This window comes from Prionailurus bengalensis, chromosome X (assembly GCF_016509475.1).
Source record: "Prionailurus bengalensis isolate Pbe53 chromosome X, Fcat_Pben_1.1_paternal_pri, whole genome shotgun sequence".
NCBI classification, from domain to species: Eukaryota; Metazoa; Chordata; class Mammalia; order Carnivora; family Felidae; genus Prionailurus; species Prionailurus bengalensis.
This window is the reverse complement of record NC_057361.1, coordinates 41,063,242-41,079,365: the sequence shown is the minus strand read 5'-3', so window position 1 is coordinate 41,079,365 and position 16,124 is coordinate 41,063,242. Positions and strand designations below refer to the sequence as shown.

Sequence of the window (16,124 nt, the reverse complement as noted above, 5' to 3'; positions counted from 1 at the left end):
CCCGGCCACCCCGCCTCAGGAGACCCACTACTGTGCCGTTCACTGCACGACTCAGACATTCAGCTGGAAAATGGAGTCTGTGTCCTTTGTGAAGACTGAAGTCGCTAAGGTGGCATCAGGAAGACCTCAGGACCTTATCAGACCAACACAAAGAGATCAACAGATTGGGCTTTTCCAGAGAGCAGAGGTTTCCGTTTCCTAGATGGTGAGGAGCCCCGGAAAGACTTTAAGCTAGGCAGAGATGTGGGGCGCCTGGGTGGCTCCGTCGGTTCAGCATCCAATTTCGGCTCAGGTCACGATCTCACGGTTTGTGGGTTCGAGCCCCACCTCGGGCTCTGCGCTGGCAGGTCAGAGCCTGGAGCCCGCTTCAGATTCTGTGTCTCCCTCTCTCTCTGTCCTTCCCCTGCTCACGCTCGGTCTCTCTCTCAAAAAAATAAATAAATAAACATTAAAGTTACTTACCAAAAAAAAAAAAAAAAAAAACAAGGTAGGCAGAGATGTTTATTTTAGAGTGGCCATGCTTGCAGTGGTTTGGAGGTAGATGGACGAGAGGAGCATGAGGTGGATGTGGGGCGGCTTACGGAGGCTGCCAGAAAAATCCATGTGAGAAGAATGGTTGCCAGTGTGCATTATAGGTGGCTGCCCGTGGGCGAGTGACATGGGGCTGACTCACAGGGACCTGGCACTCACAGGGACAAGGATGTTCACAGGGAGGAGTGACAGCTACCTCTTGCACCTGGGGAGGTTGAGGTGTTGGGGGGATTTGGCTGTGGGTGTCTGGAGTGGGGGTGGGGAGGTAGAAAGACTGCTGGAGCTACAGTTGCTGGAATCACTGTTTTAAAATTGTTTTAATGTTTATTTGTTTTTGAAAGAGAGAGAGAGAGAGTGAGAGCAGGGGAGGGGCAGAGACAGACGGAGACCCAGAATCCGAAGCAGGCTCCAGGCTCCGAGCTGTCAGCGCAGAGCCCGCCGCGGGGCTCAAACTCACCGACCGTGAGATCGTGACCTGAAGTTGGACGCTTAACCCCGGAGCCCCTGGAATCACTGCTTTACAGCTTCGTGTTGGTTGGATGACTTTTTTACTTACAAATTTTTTTATTATGGAAAATTTCAAACACATAAAAGTCGAGACCCTAGTATTGTGATTTGTAATAAATAAATCCTGTTTCTGGCACAGAGCTCCTAAAAGCCTTGAGGTAGCAAAACCCCTTTCACACACACTGGAGTTCACATTAATGAGGGGACTTTAGGAAAGCACCTGGGACTGGGAACCCACCTTGTGATTAGAGGGTTGTAACTTTAAGTTTCCCCCCACCCCCAACCCCAGGGGAGAGGACAGGGGCTGGAGGTTGAATCACTCACCAACGGCCGATGGTTTAATCAGCCATGCCTATGTAACGAAGCCTTCATGAAAACCTAAAAGCTTCAGAACCTAAAAGTTCAGAGAGCTTCTGGGTTGTGAATGTATGGACACTAGGGGAGAGTGGCGCAGTTGGAGAGGGCCTAGAAGCTCCTGGATCCTTCCCCACACAGCCCCGTGCATCATTTCCAGCTGGCTCTTCCCCAGTTCTAGCCTTCTATAATACACCTGTGATCTAGTAAGTAAGATGTTTCTCTGAGTTCTGTGAGCCCCTCTAGCAAATGAATGGAATCCAAGGGGAGGGTTAGAGGGAGCTCTGATCCACAGTTCTCATCTGTAGCCGGTTGGTGAGAAGCACAGGTGACCACCTGGACTTGTGATTGGCAGGTGAAGTGGGCTGGGGGGAGGGGGGACAGTCTTGTGGGACTGAGCTGTTACCCTGTGGGAACTGACGTCATCTCCAGGCAGATAGTGTCAGAATTGAGTTGAATTGTGGGACGCCCGGTTCGCGTCAGAGAATTGTTTCACGGTATGAAAACAAAACAAAACAAAACAAAACCCCACACAGAAATATAGTAAACCACAACCCATGTACCCGTTGGCCAGCTTCGTTAATTACCAGTTCATGGTCGATCTTGTTTAACCTGTACCCCTCAAAGCTACCTACGTCGCCGATACAAAATCCCAACTTTTAAAAAAAGCTTTTTTTAAATTTCAAGTTTAATTTGTTAACATACAGTGCAATGTTGGTTTCAGGAGTAGACTTCAGTGGTTACAAAATCCCAAATTTTATTGGTAAATATTTCAGTGTTTATTTCCAAAAGATAAAGAATCTTTAAATACATGTGTACACACACACACACACACACACACACACACACACACACACACAGCTACAAGGGGCACCTGGGTGGCTCAGTTGGTTAAGCATCTGACTGTTGTTGATTTTGGCTCAAGTCATGATCCCAACGTTGTGGGATTGAGCCCTGTGTCAGGGTCTGTGCACTCTCTCTCTCTTTCTCTCTTTTTCTCCCTCTCTGCTCCTCTGCCCCTCTCTCTCAATTTGTGTGCACTCTGATTTTTATCTTTTTTTTTTTTCCCCGAGAGGCATGATACTTTTAGGAAAGCTTGATAAAGTTCTTATACTTGTAGCCTCTCTCTTCCTGCAGCCGTCTCCACGTCTTCCTGCTGCCTGATCATGCCCCTTCTTAGCCCAGAAGTCTGTGGTGTCTCCTTTTTGTGGGTTAAAGTCTCTCCTTGTGAGCTCGAGCCAACCTCACTTTTGGCACACGGTCTCTGCCCTTCCTCTTTCTCCTAACATGGTCTGTGCTCCAGCCACGCTGGTCTGGCTATAACGTTCGCTTCCCCCACATCATGCTGAGGGCTTTCTCTGAAATCTAGCTCACACCTCATTCTTCCTTCATCCACGAAAGTCTGACTCATCTTGAAAGGCCCAACTGAGAAAGCATCACCTTTTTATGCCTCTGGTTTTCTTTTTTTAGTTTTTAGTGTCTATTTTATTTTTGACAGACAGAGACAGAGACTGAGTGTGAGTGTGGAGGGGCAGACAGAGAGGGAGACACAGAATCTGAAACAGGCTCCAGGCTCTGAGCTGTCAGCACAGAGCCCAACGTGGGACTCAAACTCATGGACCATGAGATCATGACCTGAGCTGAAGTCGGATGCTCAACCGACTGAGCCACCTAGGCGCCCCTTTATGTGCCTGTTTTATGGTGGTTGTCACTTTGGCTGGCTTTATCCTTAGTTATGTGTTCCCAGGCTGGCGTGTGTGTGTGTGTGTGTGTGTGTGTGTGTGTGTGTGTGTATGTGGTGTTGGTGGGGGGGCTCAGAAGGCTAAATGTTCCATGCCTGCTTAACACCCAGCCCAAAGCCCTCTCCTCCTGGAATACAGCATACACCTGTTCGGTACAAGCTCTCAGAAGGACGAAAAACAGATTTTCTTTTCTTTCTTCTTTTTTTTTTTTAAGTTTATTTAGGTAAACTCTACACCCAACGTGGGACTTGAACTCATGACCCCGAGATCAGGAGTTACATGCTCCTCTAACTGAGCGAGCCAGGCGCCCCCAGATTTTCTGTTAGCCTCTCCAGTGTGTTGTGTTTTTTTTAATTTTTTTTTCAACGTTTATTTATTTTTGGGACAGAGAGAGACAGAGCATGAACGGGGGAGGTGCAGAGAGAGAGGGAGACACAGAATCGGAAACAGGCTCCAGGCTCTGAGCCATCAGCCCAGAGCCTGACGCGGGGCTCGAACTCCTGGACCGCGAGATTGTGACCTGGCTGAAGTCGGACGCTTAACCGACTGCGCCACCCAGGCGCCCCTCCAGTGTGTGTTTTGTTATAAAATAATTTTACCAAGTAGGCTGTTAAATACGATATAGTTTCGAGCTGGGTCAAACTTGAACTACCGAGTAATTACATTTTATTCTGCCCTCATAAACACATAAAAGATTTTGCCGGGCGCATGGTGTGACGTGTTTCTTGATGTGTCATTAATGTTGCCTCTGGTTGTTGACTTTGGATACTTCCCAGATACCAATTTCATGACTCAAGAAACTGCACCCCAAATACAAAAGCAATCTTTTTCGGATGCCGCTTTGTTGCCTGCCAAACCCTAGATGTTAAGTTGCAGGGGGGGAAAGGGCAATATGGTCACTGTTTGGGGAACCAATGCTTCCATATGTGTGTAATCTATTAGCATTATTTGTAGTCACATTACAGTTTTTGATTTTCTTTTTCTTTTTTTAAAAAAATTTTTTTAACATTTATTTATTTTTGAGACAGAGAGAGACAGAGCATGAACAGGGGAGGGTCAGAGAGAGAGGGAGACACAGAATCCGAGACAGGCTCCAGGCTCTGAGCTGTCAGCACAGAGCCCGACGCGGGGCTCGAACTCACGGACCGTAAGATCACGACCTGAGCCGAAGTCGGACGCTTAACCGACTGAGCCACCCAGGCACCCCACAGTTTTTGATTTTCGTTATTTCATTCTTTCAGCAAACATTTATTGAACGATGACCACGTCCCTGACGTTGTGCTGGGTTCCGTGGAGTTTGCCGTCTCCTGGGGAGGATAGACACGCACTAACAGCCCAGAGGAAGGAGCGGTTAACTTTGTGCCAAAGCTGGTGTGGTTTCAGATTAGTCCTGCAGATAAATAGGAAGTGACAAGGTAGACAGGGCAGGGTTGGGGGGGCGGGGCACGGTGGGAACTGGGAGACAGACCGGGCAGCGTAGACAGCAGGTGCCAAGAGCAGAGAGGCAGGAAATGGCCTGGCTCCCCTTTAGTATTTAGCTGTCATTTGTATTTATTTATATATTTTAGTTTTTAATGTTTATTTTTGAGAGAGAGAGGGAGAGAGACAGAGTGTGAGCGGGGGAGGGGCAGAGAGCGAGAGAGGGAGACAGAATCCGAAGCAGGCTCCAGGCTCTGAGCTGGCAGCGCGGAACCTGACGCGGGGCTTGAACTCACCAACAGTGAAATCGTGACCTGAGCCACAGTCGGATGTGGCATTGCTGCATTCTTTTTAATACAGTGGTTACGGACTCCGCCACGTGAAGGGACACTATTTAGCCGGTACCCTTTGCAGGAAGCATTTCAGCCTTTTACAATAGTGTGTTGTCATCCACCCCGTGAAGCCGATTGGAGTAAGCGACGAGTAGTCACAGGGTGCAGAAGTGACGGTCGTAAACATAGTCACCCCTCAGTGCAGATTCTGTCAACAAACGAAAAGTCCAGCGTATTTGCAAAAGAACCAAATTAGAATTTCAAGAAGTGAGAATCCTGCCCCAGAGCCGGATGTCAGTATGGATGACTCTCATAAGCATATTATGGGGTGAAAAAAGCCAGTCCCCGAATAATTCACATCACACGTAATTAATTCAAAGACATGCAAAATTCGGCAACATATGGCCTCAATTAAACTCTAAGAGCATAGTGAACACCCAGTTCAGGGTAGTAGTTTCCGGGGGCGTGGGGGGCAAGTTCACGTCTTGACTGGGAAGAATACGAAGCATGCTTAGATCTCTTGGCAGTGTGCTACTGAACTGAATGATAGCCACAGAGATGTCTGGTAGACCATTCTTACTGATAAGTTCCCTTTTTTAAAATGTGTATTGATTTATTTTGAGAGAGAGTGTGAACGAGGGAGAGGCAGAGAGACTGGGAGAGAGAGAATCCCAAGCAGGCTCCGCACTGTCAGTGCAGAGCCCGACGCGGGGCTCAATCCCACGAACCAGGAGATCACAACCTGAGCCGAAATCAAGAGTCGGATGCTTAACCCACTGAGTCACCCAGGTGGCCCTTATCCTGATAAATTCTTGTGAACTGCATTGAGTATACAAAATAGTGTATATAGGCTAAAAAGTAGAATAAATGGCTCTGTATTTATTGTCCAGCTTAAGAAACAGAAAATTACCAGTACCTTTGAACACCCCCACGTATTCTTACCTAATTATATTTCTCTTTCCCCTTATATGTACTCTACTTATATTTTGGGGTATCTGACATATTTCCTAATAAAGTTTTTTATAGTCTTATTATAGCTAACTTACTAATATATGTAATCATCCATTTAAATTTAAACCTTTGTCCTCCTTTTTTAGAATTGTTGCATTGATCATCTGAGTGAAAAATTATGTATTGTGGGGGTGCCTGGATGGCTCAGTTGTTTAAGCATCCGACTCCTGATTTCAGGATCTCCTGGTTCGTGGGCTTGAACCCCGCATCGGGCTCAGCACTGACAGTGCAGAACCCACTTGGGATTCCCTCTCTGCCTCTCTCTCTGCCCCCTACCCTGCTCGTCATGTTCTCTCTCACTCTCTCTCTCTTTATCAAAATAAATAAACATTAAAAAAATTATGTATTGTTGGCCTACGACTAGATTTCTAAACACAGCACATTTCAACATCTTCCCAAGATGATGTTTTAAAAGCATTAATGGAAATTTATCTCTTGTCTGGCCCCATCAGTTCTGACCAGGGGGAACAGAGGTATGGTAGTCTCTTAGTGCCCTAGGATAATACTTTCTACAAAAGTCTGAGTTCATGCCGGGAGGTCAATATAGGAAAAGGAAAGACAGACAAAAACCATCTCTGGAGTAAGGGTTAAGGACCCTGTGTTACAGCAGTGGGATCCTAACTTCTCATCTGTGAAAGAAAAGTTTCCTAGTGGTGCGGTCAGGTGTGCATTAGACAAAAGGATATTGTTGATAGTTTAGAGAAGCCACCTGGAATTTCTCAGCAAGGTAGTGTATTAGCTCAGGCTGCTGTTTACAAAATACCACGGACTGGGTGGCTCAAACAAGAGAAATTTATTTCCCACAATTCTGAGGGCTGGAAGTCCTAAGATCACAGTGCCGGCCCAGTTGGGTTCTGGTGAGGCCTGTCTTCCTGGCTTGCAGACGGCCACCTTCTCACTGTGTCCTCTGTGCCCTTTCCTCTGTGTATGTGTGCACGGGAAGAGGGAGCAGGTGTCCCTTCCTCTTCTTATAAGGCCACCAGTCCTGTCAGATCAGAGCCCCGCTTATGACCTCATTTAACCTTTATTTCCTCCTTAAAAGCCTTATCTCCAAATACAGTCCCATGGGGGGGGGGGGTTCGGGCTTCAGCATACGAAGTTCAAGAGAACACAGTTCATTCCACAGCAGACAACTTTTTTTGGTTGATAGCCTTTGAATTCAGGTGAATTCTTAAATGGGTTTTGTTTTCTTTAATTTTCAAAAATAGACCATCCTCAGTTAAAACGTAGGTAAGTACAAGCTCTATTTTGTTCATTTCTTTTCCCCGGTGTTATCAAAAACCCTACCTCCTCACTCGTGTGTGTCCATATGTTTGCATTTCTTTCCGTTTAAGACTCGGCCATCCCTCAGTGATTCCGGTAACATGAGCGGCAAATGTGGTTGCTGTTGTGTGTCCCAGTTTCATGGCTGTCTAAGGTAACTACGATCAGCGCATCTGTTTATTTGCAACGTTACTTAACTTCAGAGCCTCTAGGAAGGTGGATTCCATGATACGCCTCATAAGACCGTTGGAAGGTTTTTAACCCATGAGAGTACTCGACTTGTGGTCATTAGTTTGGGCCCAATTCTAAAGGCTGATCAGTGTGGGCGTTCTTGGATTTTATGGCAGCTAAGAGGTTGAAACTAATTGTAGTTGCTTTCTTAGAGTTCAGAACTAAGTATCTTTTTCTATAACTCACATGAGGTAATTCTTGGTTAACAGATGGCTACTGACGAACAGCTCCATCGTCTGCCGTCATTTATTGCGTGGCCATGGTGGGTCAGGTGCAGGAATGGCTGGTGAGCACTCACTGAGCATTGCCCTCGGGAAAATTAGTCCCGGGGCTGGGGGACATGCAGGTAATAGGCATTCAGAGCGCAGGAGGGACCGTGTTCTAGAGATGCTTCATGAAGAGGGCGGCCACATATGGTTGTGTACGTGTGCCTTGAACAATTCCAAGGAGCATCTTTCATGTCGAATGCTGTGACGACAGCCCTGGTTGTGGACTGTGCCCCGTCCTGAGGTGTCACGAAGGGCTTCCCTGCCTGGAAGAAGTGAGGACTATATTGTGACTTGAAGGAAAAGTCGGAGTAAACCCCATGAGGGATGACTAGGGAAAGACAGAGTGGGGGAGAGACTTCCAGGCAGACGCTCAGAGGAAAGATTGATTAATTTATTTCAAAGGGCAGTTGATGCTCATCTGCATGTCTCGGCTGGGCCTTCAAAGAGTGGCAGACAGGTCAGGGAAGTGTGTGATAATCTGCTGTGGTAACCTTTGTAGTCTAGTCCCTTGGCAATTGACGTGGATTTGATTGATGTGTTTAATCGAAGGAGAGATATACAGCACAGCAATTAAAATGTGTTGAGGGACGACTTAGCCCACAGGTGCTGTCCTTGATTTTGGGAAATGTCAGAGTATGAAGCAGAAGCCAATAAATCATATACCTGATCTAAAGCAGAAAGCCAGCACCGTAGTTTGAAAGGTCCTCAGACCTAATCCAGGGATTTGCTGACCTCCCATTATCTTCCGCTCAAACCTATCTGTGAATTTTATTTTAAAAGCATTCAAATATTTTTTAATGTTTATTTGTTTTTGAGGGAGAGACAGAGACAGAGAATGAGCAAGGAAGGGGCAGAGAGAGAGAGAGACCCAGAATCCAAAGCAGGCTCCAGGCTCTCAGCCTACATGTGGGTACCATATTGGACTCCTCTAGTTAAAAGTTCGGCCATCAAGTTCTTGGGGCGCCTGGGTGGCTCCGTCGGTTAAGCGTCCGATTTCGGCTCAGGTCATGATCTTGCGGTCCGTGAGTTCAAGCCCCACGTTGGGCTGTGTGCTGACAGCTCAGAGCCTGGAGCCTGCTTCGGATTCTGTGTCTCCCTCTCTCTCTGCCCCTCCCCTGCTCGTGCTCTGTCTCTCTCTGTCTCAAAAATAAATAAAAACATTTAAAAACATTTTTTTAATTAAAAAATTTTAAAAAGTCCAGCCATCAAGCCGTGTCTACCTCCCTGGGCCTAGTTTCCAATAAAAACCTGTTGCAAATGGGGCTCCTGGATGGCTCAGTCAGGTGCGCGTCTCTTACTTTCTGCTCAGGTCATGATCTCGCGGTTTCGTGGGTTCGGGCCCCATGTCGGGCTGTGTGCTGGCAGCTCAGAGCCTGCTTGGGATTCTCTCTCTCCCTCTCTTTCTCCCTCTCCCCAACTCGTGCTGTCTCGGTCTCTCTCAAAATAAATGAATAGACTTAAAAAAAAATAAAAACCTCTTCCAAGAACTTCGTGGGACAGTGTATGTTTTTTCCGTGTCTGCTTTTGTTAAGCAGATCTCTAAGACCTAAAATCTTCTTCTTCTTCCTGACTGTGACATTCCATATTTGGGGACACTACTTATAACGGATAGTGGCTTCGAATCACAAAAACGTGTTCCATCTTGGTCTTAATCAAACCTCAGAAATGTCAGCTGCTAAAGAAGAGAGGCATTGGATTGGAGGCCGAATGCTTGACCGACGGGCTTGATTTTCACTATTTTAGTGTTTCATATACTGGTCGGGACAAGACAGAACTTGGGTCTTAAAGAGCTATGGGCTCACTTTACTTCTTTCATCAAAGTCATCCTCTGGTCGGGAAGTATTACTCCCAGGCTGGCCGTGTGGCGATTCACAGCTTTTCTGGTGTATTATCAAGACTTACCAGGTGGGGAGCAACTAGAACTCTCATTCATTGCTCGGGGGGGAAAGGGATTGTCACAAAATGGCATCTGGGTATCTGCCTTAGAGACATGAAAACCTATGTCCACAGAGACTTGTATGCAAATATCCACAGCAGCATTATTCATAATAGCAGAAAAGTGAAACAACCCAGATGCTTATCAACTGGTGAATGGATAAGCAAAATATGGCATATCCTTACAATGGAATACTACTCAGCAATCAAAACTAATGAAGTACTATGACCTTCCTTACACACAGGTGAACCTTGAAAACATGACGCTCCGTGAAAGAAGCCAGACACAAAAGGCTCCCTATTTTATGATTCCATTTATTTTTTTTTTAATTTTTTTTAACGTTTATTTACTTTTGAGACAGAGACAGAGCATGAACAGGGGAGGGGCAGAGAGAGAGGGAGACACAGAATCTGAAACGGGCTCCAGGCTCTGAGCTGTCAGCACAGAGCCCGACACAGGGCTCGAACTCACGGACCGTGAGATCATGACCTGAGCCGAAGTCAGACGCCTAACCGACTGAGCCACCCAGGTGCCCCTATGATTCCATTTATATGGAACGTCCAATCTAGAGAGATAGGAAAGTAGATCAGTAATTGCCTGAGGCGGAGAGCAGGAAATAGAGTGTGATTACAAATGGAAACGTTTCAAGATTGTATTCGCTTTCTTCGCACACCTTGTAACTGGGTGTGGAATGAAGTGCTTTCTCTTCTCAGCATGTTAGATGAAGCTTTCAAGCTGAGAACAACTCTGAGGGTGCCGCAAACAAGCCCACAGTGGTAGCCAGACAGAACTGGCAATCATCTACTCCCAGTGGCTCATAGGATGGAAGTGAAATCTCATTAGAGGAGAACAGTGTATCCATGCACCTGTTCGCCAGCTCCTTAACAAAGGCTTTTATTAATAGAGACATCTAAATATCACAGCAGGTGGATGGCTGTCTCGCATTACAGCTGAGTGTTGACTCGCTCAACTCTCTTCCCAACAACTTCAATCACAAAAGCAGGAACTGGCACGAGACTAATGGAGGCCAGCTTCTTTAATGGGCATATATATAAACTGTAGAGAGCGGTTATTTTGCTGTTGTTGTTGTTGTTGTTGTTGTTATGTCTTTCTCTTAAAAATTAGAAAAGTTGGCAGTTGTGAAGGAAGTTGGTATTTTTTCTTTACAAAGTTTTTTAAATGTTTTATTTATTTTTGAGAGAGAGAGAGAACAGGAGAGGGGCAGAGAGAGAGGGAGACACAGAATCTGAAGCAGGCTCCAGGCTCCAAGCTGTCCGCACAGAGTGGGGCTCGAGCTCGTGAAGCATGAGATCATGAGCTGTAAAGTCAGACATTTGACTGACTGAGCCATCCAGGTGCCCCTCGCCATCTTGTTTTAAGCTTATTAAATGTCAAAGGAATTTCATCCATGTTTGCTTCCTTTAAAAGTTTAAAATGAAATTCTTCCCTGATATTAGTCCTATGCCTGTGAACTCAGGGATTCTTTCTTCAGCCGACATGTTTTTAAAGATTTTTTTAAATGTTTATTTTCTTTCTTTCTTTCTTTCTTTCTTTCTTTCTTTCTTTCTTTCTTTCTTTCTTATATGAAATTTATTGTCAAATTGGTTTCCATACAACACCCAGTGCTCATCCCAACAGGTGCCCTCCTCAATACCCATCACCCACCTTCCCCCCCACCCCCCCCCATCAACCCTCAGTTCTCAGTTTTTAAGAGTCTCTTATGTTTTGGCTCCCTCCCTCTCTAACCTCTTTGTTTATAGCAGCACTTTCAACAGTAGCCAAATTATGGAAAGAGCCTAAATGTCCATCAACTGATGAATGGATAAAGAAATTGTGGTTTATATACACAATGGAGTACTACGTGGCAATGAGAAAGAACGAAATATGGCCCTTTGTAGCCACATGGATGGAACTGAAGAGTGTGATGCTAAGTGAAATAAGCCATACAGAGAAAGACAGATACCATATGGTTTCACTCTTATGTGGATCCTGAGAAACTTAACAGAAGGCCATGGGGAGGGGAAGGAAAAAAATAATAATAAATGTTTATTTATTTTTGAGCGAGAGAGAGAGACAGAGCGTGAGCAGGGGAGGGGCAGAGAGAGAGGGAGAGACAGAATCCAAAGCAGGCTTCAGGTTCTGAGCTGTCAGCACAGAGCCCGACGCGGGGCTCGAACCCACAAACCGCGAGATCATGACCTGAGCCGAAGTCAGACGCTTAACCGACTGAGCCACCCGGGTGCCCCAATAATAATAATAATTAATAATGCAGTACAGAGTTTGGCTAAAGGACCTGTGTTTTTTCTAGATTTCATATATTATTCTTCAGCAATGTCTTGTGGGTTCTCCTATGTCTTGGTGATAAGAGACGTTATAGAACATTATGCACAGAATACAGTAAACATTGTGCTCACAGAACTTTCTCCATTAATGGCAAAATGAGATGGCAGAGCATTTCACCATTCTGTCTTTTAACACTGGAGCAAAGAATGGAATACGGAGAGAGATCTGAAGGTTTCCTCCTAAAAGAGAATCATAGTGTCTCGTGGTGATTTATGTTTTCTTCACATGTCACATGTCCAGGACCAGGGGGACAACATTCCTTCACTGTGGAATCAGATGCTTATACACGATTTTGCTGGGGTTTGTTTTTGTTTTTGTTTTTTCCTAATGGGAAACCCCTCCTAAGAACGGTATGAGACTTAAAGACTTGCAGCTAGGGGGCGCCTGGGCGGCTCAGTTCGTTAAGTGACTTCGGCTCAGGTCATGATCTCACGGTTCGTGAGTTCGAGCCCCTCATCCGGCTCTGTGCTGACAGCTCGGAGCCTAGAGCCTGTTTCGGGTTCTGGGTCTCCCTCTCTCTCTGCCCCTCCTCTGCTCGCGCTCTGTCTCTCTCTCTCAAAAATAAATACACATTAAAAAAAATAAGACTTGCAGCTAATTATCTGAGCTGTATTAGAGCCACAGGTCCAAGAAACCAGCTCTACACCCTTTGAGTCATGATTGCAAGCATTTGCACTGTGCTGTGCAGCTCCCCAAGGGACATAATGACTTCCTCCACCCAGTACTTGAAACGACCTAAACCAAAGCATTTCTTTTCTTTCATTCTTTTTTTTTTATACCCCCTTCCCCCTCCCTCTGGTGTGTGGCAAAGCAACGTTACATTTGGAAGAGCTAGAAATTCCTGCGGCCCAGTCCGTGCTGGCAGACGGCAGCAGGACTGGCCTGAAGGCTGCCGGACCAGATCAAAGCTCAGAGGCTGTGCTTTGTGCTGTCCTTGGCAGAAAAACACTGTGCTCCTTATCATTGCATATTCCTCCACCAAAAGCCCGAGGAGTGAGATGTGATCACTCGTGAAAATTACTCGGCGCCGTAATAACCAGGGAAGGTACTGTCCTACCTCGTCCTCCCGGTGGCCGAGTGACTTGTACGAGAGGATGTTAACCCTTCGGAAGGACTACGCCACCGCTCTTAAATACACACCTTGTCCCTGGGCTCCGAGATGACTCCTGGGCTTCTTCGTTGTTGCCGGTCGACCGTGTCGCTCTTTCCCTGCTCTCTGTCTGTCTTTCCCCAGGCCTGATGTGGTTTTTTGTTTTTTCTCCCACTCTGTTGCAGGGCTCATCGTGGGCGTGATCCTGAGGTATGGCACCCCCGCCACCGGTGGTCATGACAAGTCAGTGAGCTGTACTCAGGAAGACAGGGCCTTCAGCACCTTATTAGTGAACGTCAGTGGGAAGTTCTTCGAATACACCCTGAAAGGAGAAATCGGCCCTGGCAAGATCAACAGCGTAGAGCAGAATGACATATTGAGGAAGGTGAGCTGGGGACGCTCAGCCACTGCTGCCCTGCCAGGGGTGTTTGACTTTCCTACTCCATGTCGACCTTGGCGAGAGAAATCCTTTCAGACTCCTGGAGCATTGGTAACATTCCTGGCTCTCAGTTTGGCTTAGGAAGCTTTTTTTTTTTTTAATGATTATTTTATTTTGGAGAGAGAAAGAGACAGAGTGAGAGCAGGGGAGGGGCAGAGAGAGAGGGAGACACAGAATCTGAAGGAGGCTCCAGGCTCCTGAGCTGTCAGCACAGAGCCCGACGCGGGGCTCGAACCCCGAAACCGCGAGATCATGACCTGAGCCGAAGTTGGATGCTTCACCATCTGAGCCACCCAGGTGCCCAGAAGCATTGCAGTGTAATTAGGCTGCTTAACATTTCCAGTTTCTAAAGAGACATGCTAACTTGGCTTTTAATAACTAAAGTGAAGCTTTAAGGTTAATTTCAGTAAGAGCCCGTCCATCTGCCAACATGAACAAATTCTTGAAGTTTGGGAGGTTTATAGACTGCTTCATTCTTCTCTAGATGTGATAAGATTTTGCTCTTTTATATAGTTTCAGGGTGATTTCCCCGTATCAAGCCTAGAAGGTAATTTCAGTTGCCCTAGAGCTGTTGAATTTTTATGTTGATGTTCAGAAAGCCTCTAGTGTCATTGTAGACTTTGATCCAGGCAACATCAAGTCTCACAAAAGGCTGGTCCTCAAAAGAGACTTAAATTCAGTAGAATTATGTCTATAAATGAATCTGTGGGAGGATCCAGAAAATTAATAAAGAACCATGACAGCATCTTCTATTGCAGTGGAACCTTGAATAAAGGTTTGATAAAAAAAATCAAGCTTTTTATTTCTCGTTTAAAAACATTGGCCAGGGGCGCCTGGGTGGCGCAGTCGGTTAAGCGTCCGACTTCAGCCAGGTCACGATCTCGCGGTCCGTGAGTTCGAGCCCCGCGTCGGGCTCTGGGCTGATGGCTCAGAGCCTGGAGCCTGTTTCTGATTCTGTGTCTCCCTCTCTCTCTCTCTGCCCCTCCCCCGTTCATGCTCTGTCTCTCTCTGTCCCAAAAATAAATAAACGTTAAAAAATAATAATAAAAAAATTAAAAAAAATAAAAACATTGGCCAAAAAAACCCCCAAACCATTGGCCCGAAGCTTTCTGGGAAATCTCAGATCGTACTGAACTGTTTTTTTTTTTTAATTTTTTAAATGATTATTTATTTTTGAGGGAGAGAGAGACAGAGCATAAGTGGCGGGGGGGAAGAAAGAGAGAAGGAGACACAGAATCTAAAGCAGGCTCCAGGCTCTGAGCCGTCAGCACAGAGCCCGACGCGGGGGCTCGAACCCACGAACTGTGTGATCATGACCTGAGCCAAAGTCCGACGTTTAACCGACTGAGCCACCCAGGTGCCCCAAACTGTTGTTTCTTAATATGTATTAAACCACACACCAAGAGCAGGAGTGGCTTCTCTGTTGTGATGAGTCCATGATTTTTCACATCTGTCTTATTTGCTTTAAACATTGAAACTTTAGTCAGTGGCTTAAAATATTAAGCAAATATTATAGCACCAACTGGTACTAAACTGGAAATTGACTTTTTTTCTTTTTAAACTTTCAGGTAACGTTTGATCCAGAGGTCTTTTTCAACATTCTCCTGCCTCCGATTATTTTCCATGCCGGCTACAGTTTAAAGAAGGTAAGAGATTTTTGCCAGTATTTCTTAAAGCATTGGAGTCTCTGCGTTCATGTACCTACACAATTTTCTAGTTTTTCCCTTCTCCCAGATTGCTTATCACTGTGTTCTGCACCCACTCAGAGACTATATTTGTCTCATCATCAGTGATTGGTTTCTCTTTTAAAATCTGGAGTGCTCCCACATTGCCGGTAGGAATATAAAATGGTGTAGCCTCTCAGGAAAACAGTTTCAGTTTCCTATAAAACCAAAGTTGCAATCACCATACGACCCAGCCATTTTATTCCCGAGGGTTTATCCCAGAGAGATGAAAACTTATGTTCACACAAAAACCTGTGCACAATTCTCCGTAGCAATTTTATTTGTAACAGCCCCGAACTGGAAACAACCAAAATATCTTGCAATGCGTGAACGGTTAATCAAACACCCATACCATGGAATACTATTCGGCAATAAAACAGAACAAGCTATTGATACACACAATAATTTGGATGGATCTCACAGGCATTATGGTGAGTGGGAAAAAAAATCCAACCTCAAAAGATCACGGACTGTATGATTTCATGTAATAGCATTCTAGAAATGACAAAAGTATAGGGACGGGGAACAACTTAGTGGCTGCCTCGGGCTCGGGATGGCAGAGGTAGGGAGTGTGACTATAAAAGGACAGCCTGAAAGAGATCTTTGTGGTGATGGAAAAGTTCTGTATCCTGATACAGCAATGGATACGCAAGTCTACATGTGATAAAATGACAGAGAACTATTTCTTTTAACGTTTATTTGTTTTTGAGAGAGAGACAGAGACAGAGCCTGAGCAGGGGAGGGGCAGAGAGAGAGAGGGAGACACAAAATCCACAGCAGGCTCCGGGCTCCAAGCTGGCAGCACAGAGCCAGACGCGGGGCTCGAACCCACGAACCATGAGATCATGAGCTGAGCCAAAATCGGATGCTTAACTGACTGAGCCACCCAGGCGCCCCCAGTTTCCTGGTTTTGATATTGTACTACAGTTACAT

General features: G+C 45.9%; 1 protein-coding gene across 2 annotated transcripts in view; it reads left to right on the top strand.

Moving 5' to 3' along the window:
• The window catches only part of SLC9A7 (solute carrier family 9 member A7), a 134,149-nt gene that overhangs the window by 51,105 nt on the left and 66,920 nt on the right, over positions 1 to 16,124 (top strand). For both annotated transcript variants that reach the window (XM_043569595.1, XM_043569596.1), the window contains exons 2-3: positions 13,214 to 13,413; positions 15,036 to 15,113. In XM_043569595.1, coding sequence (XP_043425530.1) covers positions 13,214 to 13,413; positions 15,036 to 15,113 — 278 coding nt within the window. The remainder of the gene's footprint in view (positions 1 to 13,213; positions 13,414 to 15,035; positions 15,114 to 16,124) is intronic.